General features: G+C 40.2%; 2 protein-coding genes across 2 annotated transcripts in view; both read left to right on the top strand.

Moving 5' to 3' along the window:
* The window catches only part of LOC109916048 (protein LYRIC-like), an 89121-nt gene extending 69656 nt beyond the window's left edge, over positions 1–19465 (top strand). The window contains exons 10-12 of the mRNA XM_048596798.1: positions 3454–3567; positions 4856–5006; positions 16066–19465. Of these exons, the coding sequence (XP_048452755.1) occupies positions 3454–3567; positions 4856–5006; positions 16066–16133 (333 nt within the window). The 3' untranslated portion in view covers positions 16134–19465. The remainder of the gene's footprint in view (positions 1–3453; positions 3568–4855; positions 5007–16065) is intronic.
* Positions 19466–23751: 4286 nt separating this feature from the next.
* Positions 23752–24353, top strand: part of laptm4a (lysosomal protein transmembrane 4 alpha) — an 11908-nt gene continuing 11306 nt past the window's right edge. Inside the window, exon 1 of the mRNA XM_020515751.2 lies at positions 23752–23946. Within this exon, the coding sequence (XP_020371340.1) occupies positions 23845–23946 (102 nt within the window). The 5' untranslated portion in view covers positions 23752–23844. The remainder of the gene's footprint in view (positions 23947–24353) is intronic.

The raw sequence follows: 24353 nt of genomic DNA on the forward strand, positions 1-24353 counted from the left end.
GTGAATAAGAAGGGTTTAGAGAGATATAGGCCAATTGCTGGCAAATGGGATGAAATTAATTTAGGATATTTGGTCGGCATGGATGAGTTGGACCAAAGGGTCTGTTTCCATGCTATACAGCTCCAAGACTCTATATCAGTGGTGTTAACAGTTAAATACCAGTCTCAGCAGTTTCCTCAAAAGCCCTAGGTGTAAAGAATCACATGGCTCAAAAGATAATCATTTGGCCCATCATTTTCTGGTGGCCCTATGAAGGAGCTATCCAATTATTCCCAGGCCCCTGCTGTTTTCCCTACATCCCTGGAAAGCATTTCTTCCTCACATACATATCTGATTTTTTTTTTAAAGTTAGTACTGCCCTTGTGTTCACCACCTTTTAGGACAGTTTAACATAATTTGATGCATTAAAAAATCTCATTTCCCTGCTGATTCTCCATTTGATGAGCACGGTTATTAAAAACAGGAATAAAACATCATTATTATTTACACATTATTAGTGAGACTATTATCAAAAATATTTTTCAGAAATAGGTGAAAGAAAAATGCTAACAAAAGGAGTAGAAGTAATATTGGTTGCTTGTGGTAAAACTATTCATGATAATTTACTGTCTCTCTAATTTACACATGAACTAGTAAAATTAGACTTGTAATAGTAGCCTAAATGAGGAGTTCATTGAATTCTTTTGAGATAGTTTCTTAGAGTGGCATGTTCTGAATTCTTTTGAGATAGTTTCTTAGAGTGGCATGTTCTGGAACTGACCAAGAGCAGTTTATATTAGACTACTTTAATATGACAAGATTAATAAATGTCTTTGGAGTAGAGGCATCCCTAGGGGTAGCAATTACCATAAATATTGAGTCTAAGACTAGTATTTTAAACTTAAATAAGGATGATTATGTGGGCACGAAGGCTGAGTTAGCTGAAGTGAACTGTCATATTAGATTAGTCAGTAGATCAAGAGATGCAGTGTGAAACGTTTAAGGAACTAATTCAGAACAAGTATTTTCCTATTATTAAAAAAACTCTAAATGGAAGATCCACCATTTGTAGTTTACGAAAGAAGTTAGGGCAAGCATCAAACTTGAGGACAAAGCATATAACAAAGGTTAGTGGCAGATCAGATGAATACAAACAGTCAAAGAATGACTATAAGGTCAATCAGGAGGAAGAAATTATGAGTATAAGAGGAGCTAGCTCGAGACATTTAATGAGGATAGCAAGACCTTCTGTAGGTATTTAAAAAGGAAAGTGTAAATGACATGGTGCTTGGTGGATTGGCCATGCTAAATTGCCCTTCGTGTTCAGAGATGTGCAGGCAAGTGGGTTAGCCATGGGAAATGCAGGGTACAGGGATAGGGTAGAGGGATGGGTCTGGGTGAGATGCTGTTCAGAGGGTCAGTGAGGACCTGTTGGGCTGAATGGCCTGTTTCCACATGGTAGGAATTCTGTGATTCTATGACTGCTGACCCTCTCGAGAATGAGAATGGAGAGTTATTAATGGATAATAAGGAAATATTGGGTACATGAACAAGCCTATTGCTTTGCCTTCACTATAGACGAAAACTATAGAAAGGACACTTTCCAGGAATGGGTGTAAAACAGGAGGTGGAAGAAAGAGAGGAACTTAAGCACAATTACAATCACTAGGGAAGTGGTACTAAGCAAACTGATACTGACACCTTTAGATCCTGATAGATGTCACCCTATGATTTTAAAAGAGGTGACTGATGTAGTAGACTGATGTCAATTTTCCAAAATTCGATATTCAGGAATTATTTCAACTGACTAAAAATTAACAAATGTAACCCCTCCATTGAATAAGGGACAGCACCAGAAAACAGGAAACATTAGATCTGTTAACTTTGTGTCTGTTGTAAGGAAGGTATTGGGATCAATCATTAAGAATATTATTGTTGCACACTTAGAAAAACTCAAAGTAATCAGCAAAAGTCAACATGGTTTCATCAGAGGAACCATTTGACCAATTCATAAGAGTTCTTTGAAGAGGAGTTTGCACATTCTCCCCCTGTCTGCGTGGGTTTCCTCCAGGTACTCCGGTTTCCTCCCACAGTCCAAAGATGTGCAGGCTAGGTGGATTGTCTGTGCTAAATTGCCCATGGTGTTCAGGGGTGTGTAGATTAAGTGGGTGGGATGCTCCAAGGGTTGGTGTGGACTTGTTGGGCCGAAGGACCTGTTTCCACACTATAGGGATTCTATGATAAGTGATGTGTTGTTAATAAAGGGGAGACAGTAGACATACAGTACTTGGATTTCCAGAACCTGTAAGATGCCACAGCAAAGGTCATTGCAGAAACTAAAAGGTGCAGGGAGTATCATATTAGCAAGGATAGAAGTTTTACTGCCTAACAGAAAATAGAGTGGAGCCCCATGGGGATCTGTAATGGAGACTCTGCTTCTTACAGTTTGTATCAATTACTTAGATGAGGGGAGCAAATACATGTATCTAAATTCGCTAATAACACAAAGATAGGTAGGAAAGTATGTTGTGAAGAAAACGTAAGTAATTTGCAGATGGATACAGATAGATTAAGTGAGTGGCTGAAAATCTGACAGGAAAATATGTGTTTGTTCATTTCAGTAGGAAGAATGTGAATAGCAGAGTGTCACTGAGAGAACAACTTCAGAAATTCAATGTGCTGAGGAATTTGCTGTTCTGGTACAAGTCACAAAAAATTAGTATGTAGATACAGCGGTTAATCAACAAGGCAAATGGGATGCTATCCTTTATTATAAGGATTTTATGTTTTAATTATACAGGATATTGGTAAAACCATATCTCAAATATTGTGCAGTTTTGTCCTCCTTATTTAAAGATGATGTAGGTGCCTTGGAGGCAGTTCAGTTGAGTTTTACTATATTGATGCCTGGAATAAGTGAGTTATTATATGGGGAAAGGTTGGACAGGTTGGGCTATTTGCACTGGAGTGTAGAAGAGTGAGGGGTGAACCGATTGATGCGCATGTGATCCTAAATAGTTTTGACAAGATGGAACTGGAAAGAAGATTTGCTGTTCACTGTTTTAAAGTTAGGAGTTGACCTATTAGGACTGAGATGATTTTTTTTTTCTCTCTCTCTCTGAGGGTTTTGAGACTTTGGACCTCTCTGCCTCAGAAGGTGGTGGAAGAAGGTTCGTGAATGTTTTTCAGGCAGAGATGGATAGATTCTTTTTAGGCAAGGGAATGAAAAGTATTTGGAGGAGGGAGGGTTGTAGATGGTAAAATGGATTTTGAAACATGAATAGATAAGGCACAATCTTGTTGAACAGCGGAGCATGCCCTGGTGCTGCTCCTAATTCCTGTGTTTGATTAAATGTTTTAATGCATGATTGAAAAGCATTAGAGTGTCTGTAGTTTTGACAAGTGTTATCTTCAATGGATAACATAAGAAAATATAAAAAAACAACGAAAATGATGTTGACTTTTTAATTCTAGGTAACATTGGAAAAACCCAGCACTAAATCACAAACTGAACTTGGAAAAATCCATCCAATTATTACTAACTCTTCTGAAGTCCATTTTATTTTAACGGGTTCAGAACTAAACAAGGTATGGTAAACTTTTATGATTGGCAATCTTTCACATCATGGCCGAAGAACCTAAAAATAAATCCACCCTGACTGTTCTAGTGTAATTTGCTGTTTGTCGGCAGAGCTTTCAAAATCTGTTAAAGACACTGCCTTTCGTTTGTTGTTCTGCCTGATTGATATCCAGTATTGGATGAGAAGAAACCACCTTTACTAAGATATTGGAAAGTCTGAAGCTGCTGTTAAACTCTCCACTACAAACGACCTTCCTTAGTCACCTATTCTATCCCTGTCCCTAGTCATTGTCTAAAAGATGAATCAAATTGCGAGCAATTCTGATGTCCTCTAGGGCTAGATGGCAGCATAGTGGTAACGTCACTGGTCTAGTCCAGCAACCTGGTTAATATTTTGAGAATGTTGGTTCAAGTACCACCATGGCAGCAGGTGAAATTTAAATTCATTTCATAAAAAAGTCTAGATTCTAAAGCTACGTTTAGTAATAGTAGTCAAGAAATAATCATCAATTGTTGTAAAAGCCCATTTAGTTCACGATGCCCTTTAGGGAAGGAAATCTGACATCCTTAGCTAGCCTGCTCTACATGTGACTCTTTACTTGTCTAAAATGGCTTAGGAAGCCACTCAGTTCAAGGGTAAAATTTGATCTTCAGTGGTCTAGCCAGTGATTCCCAAATCCTCTGAAAAAGTAAAGAAAAAGAAGTTGACCCTGAGTTGAGCTTCCAACCCCATATTTTCTTTGTTACTATTTCCATCCTGCCTCAGTTCATCAGGTCTTATGACCAGCCTTTTAATCTTCCACTTTCCATGCACTTCAATTCATCCAAAACGCTTCTGCCCGTAGTCTAACTCTCACCAAGTTGCACTCAATCATTAGCTTAGTATTTGCTGAGCTGCATTGGCTTCTAGTCCCACAAGTCCATCAATATAAAAAAATCATTCTTCTGTTCAAATCTCACAATTGACTTGCCTCTCCCTAACTCTGCTTCTTGCAACCTTATAATACATCATACCGTGCCCCTCTGAACAAAGATCTGTCTCCTCTACAATTCTCTGCTCTCTTGCAATACAGTTTTCACCACCTCAACTTTGGCAGGGTTGCTTTAGCTGTTTAGGTCCTAATTTCTGGCATTTCTTCCCTAATCCTTTCCATTTCAGGTACTCATTGAAGCATGCCTGTTTGAACAAGCATTTGACTAACTGTCTTAATATATGCTTTTATGTGACATTTTGCTGGATAACTGCACAAGTTGTTGATGGAGAATGTATCATGTTGTTTTCTTTTTACATGGAAGCTCAAAGATGATTCTGAAAAGAAGATTCTGAAGGATGAGGATCCAAAGGGAACGGTAACAGAAAGACCGGAAATTGGAATAGAACAGTGTTTAACAGAGATTGCTTTTTCTGATCCGTGGAATACAGGGGGCAGTACACCATCCAGTAAAAGTAAGCTGTGTCAACAGCCTTTCTTATAGGATCTCTTTGAAATTTACAAGGTTCTGAAAGGGCTTGACAGCATAGATACTGAGAGATTATTTCTGCTGGCTCAGGAATCTAGTACACATTGGATACAGTCTCAAGATAAGGGATTAATCATTTAGGATTGAAATGAGAAATTTCTTGCCTCAAAGAGTTTGGTAAAAGTGCTCCATTCTTTTGCAGCAGTGCCACACATTGGTATCACATCAGCCAGTGCCACTGCCTTTATACAATGTGTATTCAATGTACTTTCACAGGGAATAAGTCCGATGTTGCTCACTATGTCAATGCCACTTATATGCAGGAGAATTTAGTTATAAGGAGGAAGAAAGAGAAAAAAAATGTCAGAGTGGAAATCACCTGGGAAGATCACTTGAATCTGTTGGAGACCGTAATAAAGCGATATTGACAGAGATCTAGAGCAGGCCATCTGCTGATAGTGCTGAATTTTCCCGTTTTGAGTAAAAGTGTTCTTATTGAGTGAGGTTCATAATGCCCTGTTAGCTATGGCTCACAGAGAATTTTCTCACATAATAGTCCACAATTCACTCCATTAATTATATATTTGAGCTGTATGGCACACAGCACCTGGAATCATGTGACAGAGAAGTTGTGACTTGATTGAAACACACAAGACCCTGAGGGGTCTTGACAGGGTGGATGTGCAAAGGATGTTTCCTGTTATGGGAGAATTAGACCTAGGGCTCACTGTTTAAAAATCAGGATCACTCATTTAAAATGGAGATTATGCATCTTTTTTCCCTGCTATGAAGATCATGAGTCTTTGGAACTCTTACACTGAAAAGGTGATGGAAGCAGAGTCCTTGAATATTTTTAAGGCAAATGTAGATAGACTTTTGTTGAGCAAGGCAGTATAAGGTTACCCGTGATAAATGGGAATGTGGATTTGATGTTACAATCTAATCAATGGTGCTCTTACTAAATGGCAGAGCAGGCCCAAGGGGCTGAATGGCCTACTCCTGCTCCTTGTTCTTATGTTACAGAGAGCACATAGGTGGCATGGGTGACACTTAGTAAATAAACATGTAAATAATCTTGCAGTTTTGTAAATACATGTTTGCTTGCACTCCTAAAAATTGACTGCACTGTTGCTGTCAGATATGGTGAATTCATACCCAAGAGAGAGATGAACAACTCTTCAGACGTCGTAAGGATTAAAGAAATTGTAATGGCCCTGCATTGCTCATCTGTCACAAGCTACTAACTCTTTGACTGTAGAGAGTTTAGATGTTGCACTTTAATGATTACAGCATTAAGATATTAACACAATATTCAGGGATTGTGCTAGAGCTCTGTCTGCACACAACCTTGTGAGTTCCACAAGCATCTCTGAGGGAATGGTTCATTCTTTGTCACCTTTTCAAGGGAACGCATTATCATACAGGGCTGGTTGATATGCAGTCATTAATTCACATGTCAAGTACCCCTCTTTGAGTATTGGCATCGTGAGAAAAGTGGCCTCATGCATGTTCATTGCTTCTAATGATGACAAGCTTTTTGTGCTAAACAGCACAGCATGTAATATGAGCCTTGTATCTCTAGCTGAGGTGCTCAAAAGCAAGGTAATGCAATGCTGGAATGCTATTAGCATCCGGGAAGACTCAGCGCGATTGAGTGCTAAGGGAGCAAGCAAACAGGCTGGAGATGAGTACGTGAGCTGGGTGTATGTCCTTGAATATGTCATGTTCTTGATGCACCATTACAATGATAGTTGCCCGTGCAGCCTGACGTACAGAAGCATTCTGTAAGTGGACTGGAGATGTAGCATAATGGTTCTTAGAAGGTGGCAATTTTTAATGTCATTGTTCATGGACAAGGGACGCTTGTAGCTGATGCTTATGGAGTATGCTCTGAAGCCCAGTCTGACAGAGGTTGTTTGAAGTTATTGGTGAGCTGAATCCACAAAGTGCTCACTCAAGTTTCCATGTCAAGTTTTCTTGATACCTAACTTGTTTGGTAAAATAGGATACTGGATATTGATGAAGCACACTTGTCTGTTAAAAGGCTTTTGGCATGCTGCTACCTATTGAGAAACCCAACGTGTTGCCAGTCAAAAGCATGAAAGGAGGAGCATGATGCTCCTGGCTTTAAAATTGGCCTGTCTAGAGTTTGCATCCAATTCTGCCACAAATCCTGTCATAACTCACGTCACTCAGACACTATATGATTTTGTCCAGGGTGACGCAGGTTCTGGAATATGTTATTAATAAAGAAAAATGCCTAAAATGCATTTAAGGATAATTTGAATAGTCCATTTATTGTTCTAAATTGGTTGGCATGCATCCTAAATGCTGACAGAGTAGCCTGATACAACAGGGCTGACAGTGCACATCCAGCTGATTTTCACCATACCTATCCTGTCATTTTAGATGCTCTGGGAGCTGTTTCATGACAGTAAAACAGACATAACACTGTTGAACTTCCAGGTTCGTAAACAAGATTTTTGTTCCTTCCTGGGAACTGGTCAGACAGGGGCTGACAGCAAACCCTCAGGGTCCCTACAGTGTAAGATTATCAAAAAGAAACCAGTGTCTGTGTACTTTCTTTCCCAGATACAGTTAAAGCAACATGCACTTGAAGCAAGAAACCAGAAAATCGACAGAAATTGATCTTTGGATTACATCTGATTAATTGGGAGAAACTGCCAGTTTATATTGATTCTGTTGCCACAGACAGTTTGTCCAAAATGTTAACTATTTCTGATTCTGGCAGCAGCCTTCAGGCAGGTCTTGGTGAGAATGGGTGAGGGTGACTGCTGTAAAGTTCTATTAATGATGTAAGTTTTTTCTTTACATCACGGCTCATTGGGCTTTCACGTCCCAAGGGTGCTTTTAAACTGTCCTTTTAAACTGTCCTTGAACTAAATGACTTGAAATCAGACTGATATTAATAGATTAAATTCTTGCTTGCTTCAAAATGATTTGATAATTTTGCTATACGATCTGGTTCAAGGAAAGGCAAGTTTAAATGGTAGAGAATCAAATTCATTTTCTCAGGTCAGCCATGATGCAAATTAGATTATTACAATTTTTAATTCAAAAACAGCACACTGAACAACGTGTGTCTATCTAACTTGTAAGAACCAGAATAACAATTAATAATGTTATTACTACCATTTAATTAGCTTATAGTTTATCACATAATGATATTGTGATATTTTTCAGGTATTCTGGAAGCTTCATTTGCTAACTCACAACCTCCCTTACTTAGAGATAGTAGGAACTGCAGATGCTGGAGAATCTGAGATAACAAGGTGTAGAGCTGGATGAACACAGCAGGCCAAGCAGCATCAGAGGAGCAGGAAGGCTGATGTTTCAGGCCTAGACCCTTCTTCAGAAAAACATGTTTTCTGAAGAAGGATCTAGGCCCGAAACGTCAGCCTTCCTGCTCTTCTGATGCTGCTTCGCCTGCTGTGATCATCCAGCTCTACATCTTGTTATCTCCCTTACTTAGACAATGTTACCCAAACAATAAAATAGGCAGTGGAAAGAGCTGACGATTTTGAGAAGGTGGGGTTTGAGTAAGATCTGGAACTGGAGCTTGAAGAGGATCAAATTTAAAAGCTGAAGTTAAAATTCAGAGAAGAAAGATTCACATCCAGATCAACAATGCAATAAGAGAAGTTGGGGTCCTGGGGCTCAGGAAAGTTTTAAGATCAGAAACTGTAGACCAGAAATTAACAATGAACCAAAGGGCCTCTTTATATGTTGTAAAATGCTATGACTCTACGTAGAAGAGACAAATAAAACTGACTAAATTATGATAATGACACTTATCGACAAGGGGCAACAATGGAGATATAGACACCGATTTCCAACGATCAGAACAGCTCACAGAATTGTTACTTCATGGATTACAATGCATGCTTACAAATGACCACACGAGCTAATCTAGCTAATACTGGTGATGGTGAAAATAAATATGTCCTCTTTAGCTCTAACTGAATCCTTTATCCCGTAATTTTTTCCACCATCAATTTTAAAATTTTCAATTATATTTGTGATAGGCGTGGTACAGTTTTAACAATTGAGAAGGAAGCATGTATTGGATAATCAAACTAATGACAATATGTGCTTCTAAACAACTTCAATGCAGTAAAACATTCTTAGCCACTTCTTCGCAACATTGATAAACAAAATTATAAATTGAGCCACGAGGAGGTATTGGGGAAAACATGTAGGACCAGATTTTTACTGAGTCAGTTTGACTTGGGAGTCCTTTAAAAATGGCAGCGATTCCAAGATTACTAACCTTTGTCCTGGCCTTTCTAATTTTTTGACAAGTTTTTCAAATGCATGGACTTAGGTAAGCCCTCACCCTGCACTCCCAATTTGGGCGGCCATTATGGAAATAAACATGCACTACTTCTCTCCAATTTTAAAAGCTCTGGTTCAGCTCTTTAAAGGGTCATGATTCATGGCCCCTCAGAGGTGTCTTGAACCACAGTCAAAATATTCTTTAGAAGGGCAAGTTCAAAAGGTGCTCCACATGTTCCACTGCCAAGGTATGGCCTCCCAAACACCCCCAGGACCTGGTATGCTTCTCTTTCTATTCCCCATATCCGCTCATGTTCCCCAGGCCACACTATGGGACATCCATGCCCATTAACCCACTGTATAATTTCCCTAACAATGAACACTAGTGATAGTTGGATGAATGCAAATTAAGCTTTTAAAAATGTGATCAATTCACAACTTTTCACTAGTTATTAGTTTAAAGAAAACTCCTCTCTATCACAAGGCATTAAAAGTGTCAATCATTCCGACTTTTTAAAGTTTCAAAATTGAAACCTCTCAAGGAATTTGAAATCACTTAATGTTCTGTAAACAATGAAATTGATAGAGATATGGCAGCCAGAACCGTTCATCAGTCTGGGGTGTAGCTGCTTCAACAATCTGATGTTGTCTGGGTTTTCAACCAAGAATGGATAATGAGGCTTAGCTGAGAGCCAAGACAACTGTTAGACTATTGAAACAGTTCGAAGTATTTCTTTGCTTTCTGTCCCAATTTAGAAGTGCTCCCCTCCTCACTTTGATTATCAAGTGCCAGCAAAGAGACAAGTGAACATTTCCCTCCCTGATGCTGACAATGCTAAGAAATTTGGGAGAAAGAGTAAGAATTAAAAAATGGAATCTCGATGTCAAGAAAATATGTCCTGATTTTTCCCTTAAGCATTAAATGGCAACTTCAGAATCTCACTATCAAGCAGCAAATACTTTACTACTTGCATCTCATTATTAGCCAAACTCATCACTTATTACATCACTTACAACTTCCCTCCTTTTCCCTGAGAAACTAGACTGCACAAATTCCCTACAAGAAAGTCAGACCAGGTACCTCTAATGGCTTCAGCTCACCAGTTGCTTATCCCAGTCATCATCCGACTCTATCTTCACGACAGTGTCCCTGCATTCTCCGTGAACACCATCCTCCACCATCCTTTCATTCACACATGTTGGCACTGACAAACCATGAGCATCAACACATCATTCCTGCCTGCACGTGATCCAATTTCCACAACATCTCAACTCTTCAGGACTTCAACTTTGGAGCTTACGGACACCATGCCTTGCAGGCTTCTGCCAGGTTGCTTTGTGTGCAGGGACACACATTTCCTATATCTACAATGGATGCATCTTATGGCTGTTAGACTCGTTTCTTACCATTCACTCACCACATGTTTATTCGGAGGCTGCCAGCCTCTGTAGCTTGCGTTGCTTTTTAGTGCAGAGGGGCAGGCAGTCAGCATGTCACAGTTGGGCTCACTGAACTGCTGAGCAGGTGAACATGTCACTTTGTGACACTGTATGTCTATGTTACGATTACAGCACGTGCCAGCAACCTATGTGGCAAACTGCACATGCTTCAACCGAGTGGTATCCTCTAAGAATCAAAGAGGAGCAGTCCTTAGACGAGTCAAGGGGGACTACAGTCAGTCAGGGAGTGCTGCCGCTGTCAGTCAAGATGCCCATTGATTCCTGTCAGGGGTTGGCTACTGTCAGGCAGGTGCTTGGCTCTACCAGAGTCGAGGGAGCTGTGTCTTTGCAGTCTAGGGTTGGGCCACAGTCCTCCAGGTCAAGTGGAACCATTCGGCAGATTTCAAGTACATCAACTGTGATACTATTGAGACATCAATCCAGAGCTGTGTCGTGGTCAGTTAGTGTGGGGAGTGGGCAGTGGTCAGCCCTGGTGATTTGCTCAATTCTAGTTAGGGGCAAGTCCACAGGAAAATAGGAAACTCAAGTCGATGGGTTACGTCAAATCAGCAGACTGGGTTGCTAGGGAAATGATGACAATGAAAGGGGGCAATTCGAGGTAGAAGAGTGGCATCTTACAGAGCATAGGAGGAGATGGGGAGCTCTGGTAAGAGGGACTTTCACATGTCACTATCACATTGGCCCATCACTATCACTACATGGGGCAAGTATAAAGTCAAAAAGGTCATGGCAGTTTGCAAAGGCATGGACTATGGGATTAAATTGGGAACATTAATGACTAAATAAGGGCCGAATGGAAAAGGGTCATCAGAAAAACAGTTCTACTGGTGCTGCGCTAGGCCGGTGTTCCCGTGCTGCTGTATTAACGTGGTGTGTTGGTTACATGTTCCAGTTCTAAGAGTGCACCGTGAATGTGAAAATCTACCATTTTTGCATTGTGTTGATACCACTTTCGGTTATCTATACATGTTCTAGTGACACTTATGGAAAAGCATAGTCAGTGAGACAAGACACTAACGTCAAATGATGCTGGGGTCAGGCAACTCTTAAGCCTTCAGTCAGTATATCATACTTGAGTGCTCTGTGGTGAGGTTTCTCACAATAGGCAAAAATTTGGGAGGAATCCTAAGGATATCCTACTGATGCTTCCATCAATGGTTATCAATGTTTTAGAGTGCACATAGACTGCTGTGTTGCCCTGAAATGCTTCAGCATCCTGTAGTTCAAGTCAAGGTGCATAACATTTACCTCGAAGGCCCCAGCACAGTTAGTCAAGAGCAGACTCCAATACCAGTCCAAGCCTTTGGACACAGTCAGTCAGCCATTTGGAGCAGTCAAGGCCAGGATGCTCTCTACATTAGGGATAAGGAACTTCATGTTGGGCATCCCAAAACCCATCTTGAGATTTTGTTCTACTGGAGGCTGCTATCCTCCTGTAAGGTGAGAGCCAGGTATTAAAGGAGATGAAAGTAGATGGCACAGCTGTCACTTTTGGTGAAGGTGGGAAGATGACCCAAATGAGTGGGCAGTACAGAGGACGTGCAAAGATATTGGTGTCAGGGCTTGGGTGGGTTATGGCAAGGAAGGAGCGAGTGGTAAAGCTTGAATCCTTGGTAGGAAGTGGGTACACTGGCAGAGATAATTAGCATGAGGATATGGAGAGAAGATGGTGGCACTTACGCTGGCAGAATGGAAAAGATTGCTGACCTTCTTCGTTCCATGCTGTACATTCCTCCAGACTGCTGAGACTGTACTGATCTGGGGGGCAACCTTGGACCAGGCTGGCATGGTCTGGCCTTGCAGCTACCTTTGCTGGTCCTGGAGGAAGTTGAAGTCCAGCCTGATCTATTCAGAAGGACATCCAGTATCCTGCCGTCAGTGTGGAGTTCCAATTTCTCCAGTCTGACGTTCAGTGCAGGGCGGCTCTGGACTGACAGTGCTTGTCCGGTTGCCCAACAGCCTTTTAAAGATGGCCGGGCCACAGGTGGAATTCCAGGATATCTGCTGAGTAGTGAGTTTTTCTGAGAATTGTGCATGGTAAGATGGCGCTAGCATTGGACATGAGGGATACCGTGGGGCAATGTAGTTAGTTAATGAGGTGAATTTGGTGAGATCTGCTGAGAAAACTTGCTGGGACTTGTAGCGGAAAACTCAATGCAACTTGCACTTTAGCAGTGAAAAATATAAGGTTCAGCTGCATGGAGCAAATTCATTAAGTAGCTTATGGTGCTTCAGGTATGAAGAGCCCTTTATGAGTGTTATTTTAAAGGTTCATGCATTACTTGTAGGTTGGCTGCTGGTGTTTAATGCCAAGGCATTTGGTCTTTTTCTGACTGAAAAACTCAACTCTGACTGCAATGAAGATGTAACTGTTGCTGTTAAGTCAAGGGTGGTCTCCCAGGCCAGCCTCTGGAGCAAGGAAGTTCCTAGGCCTTAATCTTTTAATCTTAGAGCTCTTAACATGAAATACTGAAGTGACAATATTATTTTAGATTTTCTTTTTCCAGTGAGAGGAGCTGTAACGTAATTGTGCAGCATTGATTATTGCTCAGAACACAGATTACAACAAAATTTGGATTAACAAACTTGTTAAAGATTAAGCTACAGTCCTGAAAAACGTGTTAAACTATTCTGCTTTAGTGTTCTGTCAGCAGAGCCCTTTAAATGTGCTTAGTTAGGGTTTCCTGTTTTCAATTCTTATATTTTTCCTGTTTTGGTGGCTATTTTAACCATTTTCATTTACTGCAAATTCAATGCTTAATCAGGTGTAAAGAACGCTTTTGATTAGGACTGTGAACTAAAAATTGGAAAAAAATACCACTTTAAACCAAGAAAATTGAAAAATGGTGTTTGCAGTTTTAAAGGCAAACTACTGGAACACATTGTGAGTTGTGTATACCATATTGCCGTATTTGAGCAATGGGGAAGAATTCCAGACAAAGTAGCATAGGTTGTTGTGCATTTGGAAAAACTTAGCATAAGGTTTTGGAGTAGATCTGTAGCTCGGGTTGTGGGTTTTGAGGTTGGTTGGCTCGCCGAGCTGGTTTGTTGTTCCGCAGACATTTCGTTACCATGCTTGGTAACATTCTCAGTGCAGCCTCTGATGAAGCGTCGGTGTGTTTTCCCGCCTGGTTTTTAAACTCTGGGGTCCATTGCGATGGATTGCCTCACTTCTGGGTTTCCTCCGTAGTGGAATGTATATGGGGTCGAGTTCAATGTGTTTATTAATAGCATGCTTCGTGGAGTGCCATGCTTCCAGGAATTCTCTTGCTTATCTCTGTCTAGCCTGTCCCAGGATCTTGGTGTTGTCCCAGTCAAAGTCGTGGTTCTCCTTGTCCATGCGGATTGAGATGAGTGAGTATTGGTCGTGTCTTTTTGTAGCAGTTGGTGTTCATGTACTCTTGTTGTTAGTTTCCTTCCTGTTTGTCTGATGTAGTGTTTCTCGCAGTCTCTGCAGGGGATCTTGTAGATGACATTGGTCCTGTCCATGGCGGGGAGTGGGTCTTTAGTTCGGGTGAGCACTTGTCGTAGGGTTGATGTGGGCTTGTGTGCCACTCTGATACCCAGCGGTCGTAGAAGTCTTGTGGTGAGTTCTGACATGTTCCTGATGTAGGGTAGTGTGATGAGTGTGTCGGGGCGTGTAGAATCTTTCTGATGCTGTTCATGTAGGCATCTCCTGACCCAGTTCTTTGGATATCCATTATCCTTGAACACTTGGAAGAGCTATTCCTCCTCCTCTTGGCATAGTTCCACGTTGCTGCAGTGTGTTGTTGCCCTTTTACCGACGCTTCATCAGAGGCTGCACTGAGAATGTTACCAAGCACGGTAACGAAACGTCTGCAGAACAACAAACCAACTCGGCGAGCCAACCAATCTCAAAACTTAGCATAGTAACAACCTCCAAATTGGTTTGTGGGCTGATGACTAAAGCTTTGTGTGTGAACAATACAGCAGCAACATTTAGCCTACGAAGAAAGTATCCATTTCTCTCTCTCTCTCTCTCTCTCTGTATACAGAAAAGTAAAAGAAATCACTAGCAGCTAGCTATTCTTTCTCATCTTTTCCTCTGTGACCTGTTCTGTCTGCAAATCCCCAGTTGAAAGGAAATTGGGGATTGGTGGGAGGAAACCACCTACAGTAGCAATGAAAGGAGGAATCCTCAACCAGTAAATGAAAGACCGAGAAATAGTATATCCTCAATGTCATGTCATCAGCAAAAAATCAAAAGGAATTGAGAGGAGCCAAAAAAAAGGAAACGCATTGACATCCAGACTGATGCCAGAACTATGCTGCTATGACATTTTTCCTTCCCCATCACTTAATTCGTGTCATCCCATCTCTTTGTGTTTCAGTTTGTATGAGTGTGGGAATTTTTAAAAATGCGTAGCGTTTAAATTAGAATTCTGAGTTAGCAATTAATGCTTCTTTTTTGCCTTCAGTTAAAAGCAATTCATTTGCAATAATTAGATACGTTAATGGGATAAAAATACTAGTGTACATATTCTTTTAACCTGGATCAGTTAAGTAGGTTTGGGCAGTTTGGTGATTTTGTTAGGTTTTCACAATTGTGACGATTCTGGCAATTGTAGGGCTTGATTTCCAAGTCACTATCCCAGTAAGTTGTGACACAGTGCTTTCATTGTATTATTAACAAAAACCACCAAAATAAAGGGTAAAAGTGCCAAACACTTTTTAGATCAGTCTTATTTCTGAGAAAGCAACCTTTAAGTAAGGAAAGCCTGGGACCAAGTTTAATTGTCCACTGCCTTTTGGAAACTTCCTGCATGACCCCTCACAAGCTATCTGTGAGAATCTACATTCTTTCATTTAAATGAGAGACCATTATTTAGATCAGTAGGTGTCATAGAGTCAAACTGTACGGAAACATATCCTTCGGTCCAACCAGTCCATTGACGAACGTACCTTATTGACTTTTTCTTGCTTCCCTGCTTATAGCGATGTTTTGAGATCTGAGCAGGTCATGGGGCTTGAAAAAGCAGACAGCTAAGGTTTGTGCCTGAAGTAAGTGAATGAATTTTGTACTGATTCAGTTTTTATTCCTCTGATCTTCCTAATCACAATTTAAGTTGTGTATTAAAAATAAATTCATAATATCGCTTGCAACAATTTTTGTCCTTCAGACCAATTTCAAAAATTCAATGGGGGAACTTCGTTGGGTTTTAACATGCTATCCCCAAAACTAAGAGTCATAAACTATCTGCAGGTAGATGAAAATTAATCATGTGAACAGTATTTAATTTCATATACTTTTTTTGGATTTATTACAGATAATGGCTTCACTTTAGATTGTGCCAAAACAGAAAAGAAGAAAATGAAAGCGAGAAGAGAAACCTGATGCTGCCTTTTCATTTGTGTAAATGGTTCAGGTTTTTAACTCTGATATTGTCACCAGTTACTGCTAAATTAGCTACAAGCGTTCTGCTGCAGGAAACATTGCACTAAGTTCATAAAATGAACAAAGGGACAAAACAGTAGGAAACTCTGGTCTAGTCATGGAAACCACAGAGGTAAGGCAAAGGAGTAGTTAAAGCCAAGTTCTTATTGTTACTGAGAGGTGAAAATCAGCCGCAAAAGGGATGTATCTCCTACGTTCCCTGTAGATTTTACTTTTTAGCACAACAGGGAATGCAAAAGTTGTTTTGCCAGTTCTAAGCAGCCTCAAATGTAAGTCAATATAGAAACAGGCAAGACATTTTATTTAAAATGTTGTATATTTACTTGCAATTTGTTTAAAACTGTCCATGCTCATTTCGTCTCCACAGGAATAGATATATTGTGTCTTATTGTGTCAGAGTCTGTACTTTAAAACTAATCATGGCTGCATGTCTGTGTCTTAAGTAATTACTACTGGTTACTTGCATTTAGGATCATACAGATTAAGAGATGGTTTCCCTCGACAGTGTTGAGGTATAAATATGGAATCAGCTGTTGTTTGTCTACTGTCAGCTCATAGCAATATTATAGTACTTCAGGTATTACTCAGTAACTTTACTTGTCCAGATTAAGTATTTAATTACTATAATTTTGCATCTTTCAGGATGAAAATTGACAAAACCTGTTTTTGCAAAATATGCAGGACAGCCATAGAACCCCAACCTACTCAACATGTTTTGTACCTTTTTGTCAGTGGTGCCAATGCTTTCGCTTTGTTTTTTGATAAATCCATACTTTCACATTTGAGTGTTCTATTATCAGTCAGACTGATTTATTTCTGATTCCTGGAAAAGGAATTAATGTCCAAATTTAAATTAGTTATTAAAGAATAAGATTATCTCATTCCAATCAGCAGGGTAATCTTTAATGGCATAATAAAAGCAAAATATTCCAGATGCTGGAAATCTGAAATAAAAAGAAAGTGCTGGGTAAATTCAGCAGGTCTGGCAGCATCTGTGGAGAGGATTGGCAGTACAGTTATTGACCTAAGTAGAATGAAAGGTAGATATTTGCAAGAAATGGGCTCATTTTAAACCATTTTGCTGTAAACAGAGTCAGGGTTAATGTACAAATACGAAAGTTTAAGAACTAACTGATTTGGGGCCTTCTGAAGAGCGCTTAACTTTGTTACCTTGAAATAGAGCCTTATAAATTTCACAAACTGTAAGTGTCAGTCATAGGCAGTCATCTTACAATATAATGACCTGCTGTTGCCTTCTGAGATCTAGCCTTTTTTCCATGAAATTTTTAAACTAATAATTTATTTTCATGTTTCGTCCAATATTCTTAGACTAAATGAACCATTGAGCAGTAAAATGGCAAGCTGTGTGATCTCTGGTGAGATTTGACCACTTACAATATAATGATAATTGTTTGAATTAAAGAAATAAATTGTTGTGTTGGAATCTGACAACAATAAAACCTGAGTTAGCGCTAACAAAACGTGAATATCTCAACAAGTAGTCCAACAACATTAAATATACACTGGCAAGAACACACACCAAGTTATCTTACAGAAAGTAAATCAGCACCTGTGACTTTTCTAGGTGTACATCTTGTGTATTTATTTTCTAGAGTAGTCAATATTAGATGTAATTCTGTGTAAAATCGGGGTGGTTTTCCAATTTCATTTGGAAGAAAATTCAGTTAAAGGGCAATTTGAAATCAAAGCAACATAGTATTTTATGTAAATAGCCTAACAGACAACTGATACCTCCTAAACCAGTATCCTTAAATATAGCATTTACTATTTGCAAAGAGCTATACTATCCATATTTATGAAGGTGTTTGCTACAGTTGCTAACCCAATACATTTTTTTAACAATCAGTGGTAAACAATTATAAACTCATGCAAGATTCTGATTATCTGTATGACCGATGGATTTTTTTTTTCCAGCTGTACAAAGAACAACTTTTTAAACTGGTCATGTGGTGGCCAAATCAGCCTTAATGATGACTTGACAATTTTATAGGAGTAGGTTTAACAGTTCTCACTAATGTTCTTGTTAGACAGTATTTCTTTGTTTTTATAATTGTTGGAGTGTTTTATTTCCTACCCTTCCCCAATGGCAGCAGTTTATATTGAATTATGATGTACTTCTGTGATATATTTTTCAAGATAAGATTTGACTTCTTGTCTGCTATGAAGTTTAATGCCTGTTGTGCTTTAGCTAATTAGTTTACTTTTATTTCATAAACATCCTGATGCAATGATAATTTGCTACATCAATTAATGTAAAATTTAATTTTGAAATATTTTGTAGCAAATAATAACTATTTAGTTAGGTCAAGAGGTGTTTTATTCAAACCTATATGTAACTAAAATCTAGTTAATGCAACCTTTTTCTGTTCTCATGACTGATTTAGTCAACAGAACTAATGCTAAGCAAACCAGTATATAAGGCATTCATTTAAAGTTTGGGAAACTTTAAGACGTGCAACACAGAAGATTTAATGGCAGGTTTATGCTGCACAAAATGTGTTTAACAAGGGAGCTACATTTTTATGATAACTGAATTACTTTTAATTTGAATTCTGGGTTACTGAAGCTTACTGATTTCCTACTTGTAAAATGCTGAACAGTTATTCAGTTAAGATAGTCCATAAATCAGTTACTGGTTTTTTGATAATATGGACAATTTTTCTGTACACGTCTGCATTATTGTATAATATGTTTGCACTTTATTGTAGAATTTGTGCGATATTTTTAGTTTGTGTTCTATAACATGTTCTGTGTTTCAACAAGTATTTATCATGAGGTAAATACGCTACACAATGGGGAATAGTGGAACACACAGTTTATCCTTTTCATAAGACAGACCTGCTCTTCATGAAGGTCTTAAAAAAGGATAATAAAAATACTTTCATGATAGTAAACCATGTGTGTGATGTAATCTTTGTGTTATGTTAATTTATGTAGAATAATTTGTTTTAAAAAATCTTTTACAATACTTTTGGAGGTATTTCTCGTAATGAACATAAAGCTGTGAAAATGGAGTTTGTACAGTGGTATTGTAATTTGCGATATAGTGAATATGTTGAAGGTGTACTCAGCACATGCTGGTAAATATATGATCGTTTTTATTGTGTAAAGAAAGTGACGTTTTACTTGACAGCTAATAGTAAAATCAGTATTTCAGTATACATTTTGTTAGACCTACATAAACTGTTTACATAAACATTTGAACGTTTTCATTAAACGTCAGTTGCCATACTCAGGCAATATTAAACAACCATCTGAGCAGTTCATTGTGCTTTTCTAGTATATTTTTCATCATTGAGCACCAGAATTTCAATCCTTGATCAGTGCTAATATCTCAACCAGGATGATCATAGGCATACTACAGCTAGATTGTCAACCAGGTTATTGACAATTGCTTGAGGAATTATCTTGTGAAAGTCTGATGATGAAGTGATCAGGTGCAATTGTATGCTACTTCTATACCTTGCCTATACCACTGCCCATTTTTTTGAAGAAAAAAGACACTCGGGCAAAGTGCAGAGGGCTTTGGGGATGTTGGAACCATCCTTCTACGTAAGCCTATGCCTCAGGGATAAATGGAAAGAATATTGACAGAGTAGAATTTACTCTTGTGCATTATTATTGGCAAACTACCCAAGAACTGTTTAACAGCCCTCCTTGTATTGTTTTGTCACTATCACAAAAGTTCTCATAAGATATATATATATATATATATATATATATACAGGAAATAAATGTGATATTGGTCAACAAAAGTTGTACTGTTTTACAAAAGTATCTTTGCCTTCTCAAACAGTACACATTTTATTTGGAACGTTAAACACTTTAAAGCCAAAAGGTAAATTGGAAGATCTTGTTATTATTGTTATTTTTAGGTTGATTAGAAGTATGTTAATAACTGAGGACCTGCCCTATTAATCTGCAGATATACATATAATTGTGAGCTATCATGTCATTCATTATGGTTCCTGAAGCCAACAGTTTATGCATCTACCACTTTAAATAAATGGAAAATAATGTTTTGGAAAGAAAATGAAGTGTTTTTATTGTTAGGTAGGCTACTTGTCTGACATCCTGTACAGGATGAACAGGAATTTCCTAAAGCTAAACATTGGAGTCATGGATTTTAGTCCCCACTACAGACTTCGTTCCCTAGCTACTGATTTTTTTTCCTGCCCCCAGCAACCAACTGATGCTGAACCAGACTGTCAGTCTTGTATTCAATCACAAAGTGAAGTTCTGACCACATTTCTGCATCATCAGCTAAGACCATTTATTGCCTACCTCCATAATAATGTCTGACTTTGTCTTCATTCCTGCATAAGCTTATCTGCTGCTGTTCACTAATGTCTGTTCCCTCCAGACTTGACTTGCAGTGCACTCTTCCTCACTTCCCACTTTTTATCCTCAGCAAATTTAAAGTCATTCACTGACCAAATAAAACTAACTGGCCCTGTGCTATCTGACCTACAGCAAATCCTGACATGAGGGACCCGAATAGCCTCCTTCTGTCTGTAACAATTCTGTGATACATTGGCTCCCAGTCAACCAAGGCGCAACTTTGAAATTCTCAAGAACCTTTTCATGGCTTTGTGAAAAAGCTTTCACTCACATCTTAGCTCTGTAATTTTCTTTAGTCTTTCAACCCTGCAAGATATCTGTGATCATCTAATTCTAGCTTCGTGAACATCCTCACTTTTGTGTACCACCATTTGTGGCAGTTCAGTTACCTAGGCCTTGAGCTTTGGAATTCTTCCCTAAATCTCGTTCCCGCTTTCCTAACCCCCTCTTGTTTAGGGTGCCCCTTTATGATCTACCTCTTTAACCAAGATTTTGGCAGTATGCTGTAATGTTGCCTTACACATCTCAGCATCTAATTTTGCTTTAGAATGATCCAGTAAAAGCCTTGGGACACTTTATTGCGTTAAAGGTGCTATATAAATAAAAAAATATTTTTGTTGGCAATTAACTGGACCTTTAAATTTGTGTCTTGCCTGAACTGAATTTTTAGCCCACCCACACACCCCCCACCACCTCCCTCCCTCCCCACCCCACCCCCACCGCCCACTGCCCACCGCCCACAGCCAGGGAAAGGCTAAAAATTTGTTTTGTGTTGGGAGATGGGAGCAAAATTGAATGCAGTTTTCCCCAATCTTTGGATGTGAAGCAAGAGCGAAAATGACTATCTACATACGCACAACTTACTATGCCCAAAAGCCACTAAGAGTAGGTCTGCCTCATATTGATTTAGATGCATTATAAGCCTTCTTGCCAGAAACTTCAATTAAATGCTAGATTAATTAATAAATAATAAGGATCCTGGTTATGCTCTCTAAGCTATGGAGGGCATTGAGTCAATATCATAGCCACCAATATTTAGTGACCTGTGGTTTTAAAGATTGAGTTCAGGGATTTGCTGTAATCTTTATTCGATTAACTTCATTGCAGTAAGGAAGATGGAGTTACTGCCTAGCTGAAGCTTTTGAGGAAGAAGAACAGCAGCAAGGATTGCAGCACAGAACTGGAGAGGCTGCTTGAAGGAGGGGAGGGCCCAGGAGACAATAGCATGTGGATCTTCAGGAACATCACAGGATCCATCAGGGAATGCTAATGTCATAAGTCATTTTGTTTTTCATTGTTCTATCAGACATATGTGTTACGTGCACACTGATAAGAATTGATCACCTTCCCACTAAAGGTTGCCAACAGGAAAGAGCTTTGGGATATGGAAAATTTGGCTTCACTAAGGTTCTTGAGTAGATCTGTAGCTGGGGTTGTGGATGCTGTGGTTGGTTCACTTGCTGAGCTGGTTTGTTAGTTCGCAGATGTTTCATTTACCCTGCTGGGTAGCATCATCAGTGCAGCCTCCGATGAAGCGCTGTTGTGTTTTTACATGGATAAGGAGAACCACCAGTTCGATTGGGACAACACCAGGATCCTAGGACAGGCCAAACAGAGACAAGCATGGGAATTCCTAGAAGCCTAGATGTCCACCAGGAAGACCATCATCAAACACATAGAACTGGACCCTAGATATACACCACTGTGAAGGAAAACCGGAAATGAGGTAATCAAATCCAACGGAAACCAGAAATTAAATACCAGGTGGGAAAACACAACAGCGCTTCATCGGCGACTGCACTGATGATGTTACCCAGCAGGGTAATGAAACATCTGCGAACTAATGAACCAGCTTGGCGAGCAAACCAACCACAGCAATTGGCTTCACTTTCCGCAGGTGTTCATGTAGAGTTACATATTGCCTGCCACCAGCCAGGAGTTTTCTACAACATTCAACTGTTCATTCAATTCACCTGTGACTCCAGGCAAGGAATAATGCAAGTCTTTGCCTACTTTACCGGCAGTACTCATGGTCTGGTTGGCACAGAATGAAAATGGCCTGTCATAAATGAGAAATGCAATAGATTTTAAGAAAGAATCAGCTTGAAACATTAGCTCAATCTCATTGCAAGTATTCCCACCAATTATCCCTTTTTATTTCAGTGGTCCAGCATCTGCAGTATGCTTTACAAATGGTAGTTCTAAGGAGAGTTTGGTGGCATGAGTAAACAATTGGCAGACGACATTTGATGCAGAAATTTACGAAGTGATTCACGTTGGTAGGAAGAATGCATAGACTACGTAGAATATATTATTTATTTTTATAGAAGGTGTAGGAGTGGACGGACCTGAGTCTATAACTGCAAAATCATTTAAGATGACGAACAGGTCAAGAGTAAACTTAAAACATTTGGCATCATGTGCTTTATCAGAGGGATGTAAACCACGAACACGTAATTTTAGCTTGAGATTCAGCTTGTGTGTTGTGCTCAGTCTGGCCACTTTGCTTAGGAGGGATGTTAAGGCATTAGAGAAGATGCGGAATATTCCTGAGAATAGGTCCAGGGATAAATGAGTTACGTATAACATTGAGGAAATTGAAACTGTTTACTTCTGGGGAAGGCTGAGGAGAGATTTGATACACGTATTCAAAATCATGAGGGATCCGTATAGACCATTTACGGAGATACTGTTGCCGCTGTTGGAAAAGTCAAGAAACTCAGGGCATTAATTTAAGGGAAGTGGCAAAAGAAGCACTGGCGAAATGCGACAGTACGTTTTCGCACAGAATGCCCTAAGGATCTGTGGTGTAGTGCCTCAGATTTAGCTGAGGAGTCCACGGAGAATTGGACCGTTACCTGAAAAGGCGACAGTACAACACAGAGATAATAGGAACTGCCGATGCTAGACCCTTCCCTCAATATGAGATGACAGAAGAAGGGTCTAGACCCGAAACGTCAGCTTTCCTGCTCCTCTGATGCTGCTTGGCCTGCTGTGTTCATCCAGCTCTACACCTTGTTATCTTAGTACAACACAGGCTGTGTGGGCTGAACGCCCTCGCCCTGAGCTGTCACTATTGTGACGTATTGGGGTCCGCTGCCTCGAACAGCCTTCCTATTGGTCGGTTCATGCGGCTGCCCGGTGACCGGGCTGTGATTGGGGAAACCGCCTGTCCAACAGGGTGACGTGAACAGCGGGGCGTGGTTTAATCAGACCAGCGCTCTCCGTGAAAGGAGCCGGAGGCCGCGGACTGCAGTCTCTCCCGCACCGCCTCAGCTGCCGTACAGCCATGACTTTAAAATCGGCGGGCGGCCGCCGCCTGTACAGCACCCGCTGCTGCGGCTTCTGTCACGTCCGCACCGGGACCATAATCCTCGGTACCTGGTACATGGTGAGTCTGGCCCGTCGACGTCGCGGTGCGCAGCCGGAAGCGGGCGGAGCCGTCAACACAACGGTCGCTCGAGGCCGAGGCCTCACCCCGCTCTCCCCACCCCCTCCCCGCCACCCGGCCTCCTTCCACCCCCCAACTGACCTCTTTCCCCACCTCACACTCTCGGTCTCACTTCCCTCTTTCCCCTTCCTCTTCCCGGAAGAGCGGCCCGGGCCCCCTCGCACTCTGCCCCGGGCGAAGCCGCCTTCCTCCCTCGTCACTTTTCTCCCCCTCCCTTTTTCTCTTTTTATTTTTATTTTTTCCCCACCCCCGGGTCTCTTCTCTTCCTTTTTTTCCGTCCCTCCCTCCGCTTCTCGGGTTTCATTTTCTTTCTTCCCCCAATCCCCGCGTGTTTCTCTCTCTCTCTC

Source organism: Rhincodon typus, chromosome 5, assembly GCF_021869965.1.
Source record: "Rhincodon typus isolate 14 chromosome 5, sRhiTyp1.1, whole genome shotgun sequence".
Lineage (NCBI taxonomy): Eukaryota > Metazoa > Chordata > Chondrichthyes > Orectolobiformes > Rhincodontidae > Rhincodon > Rhincodon typus.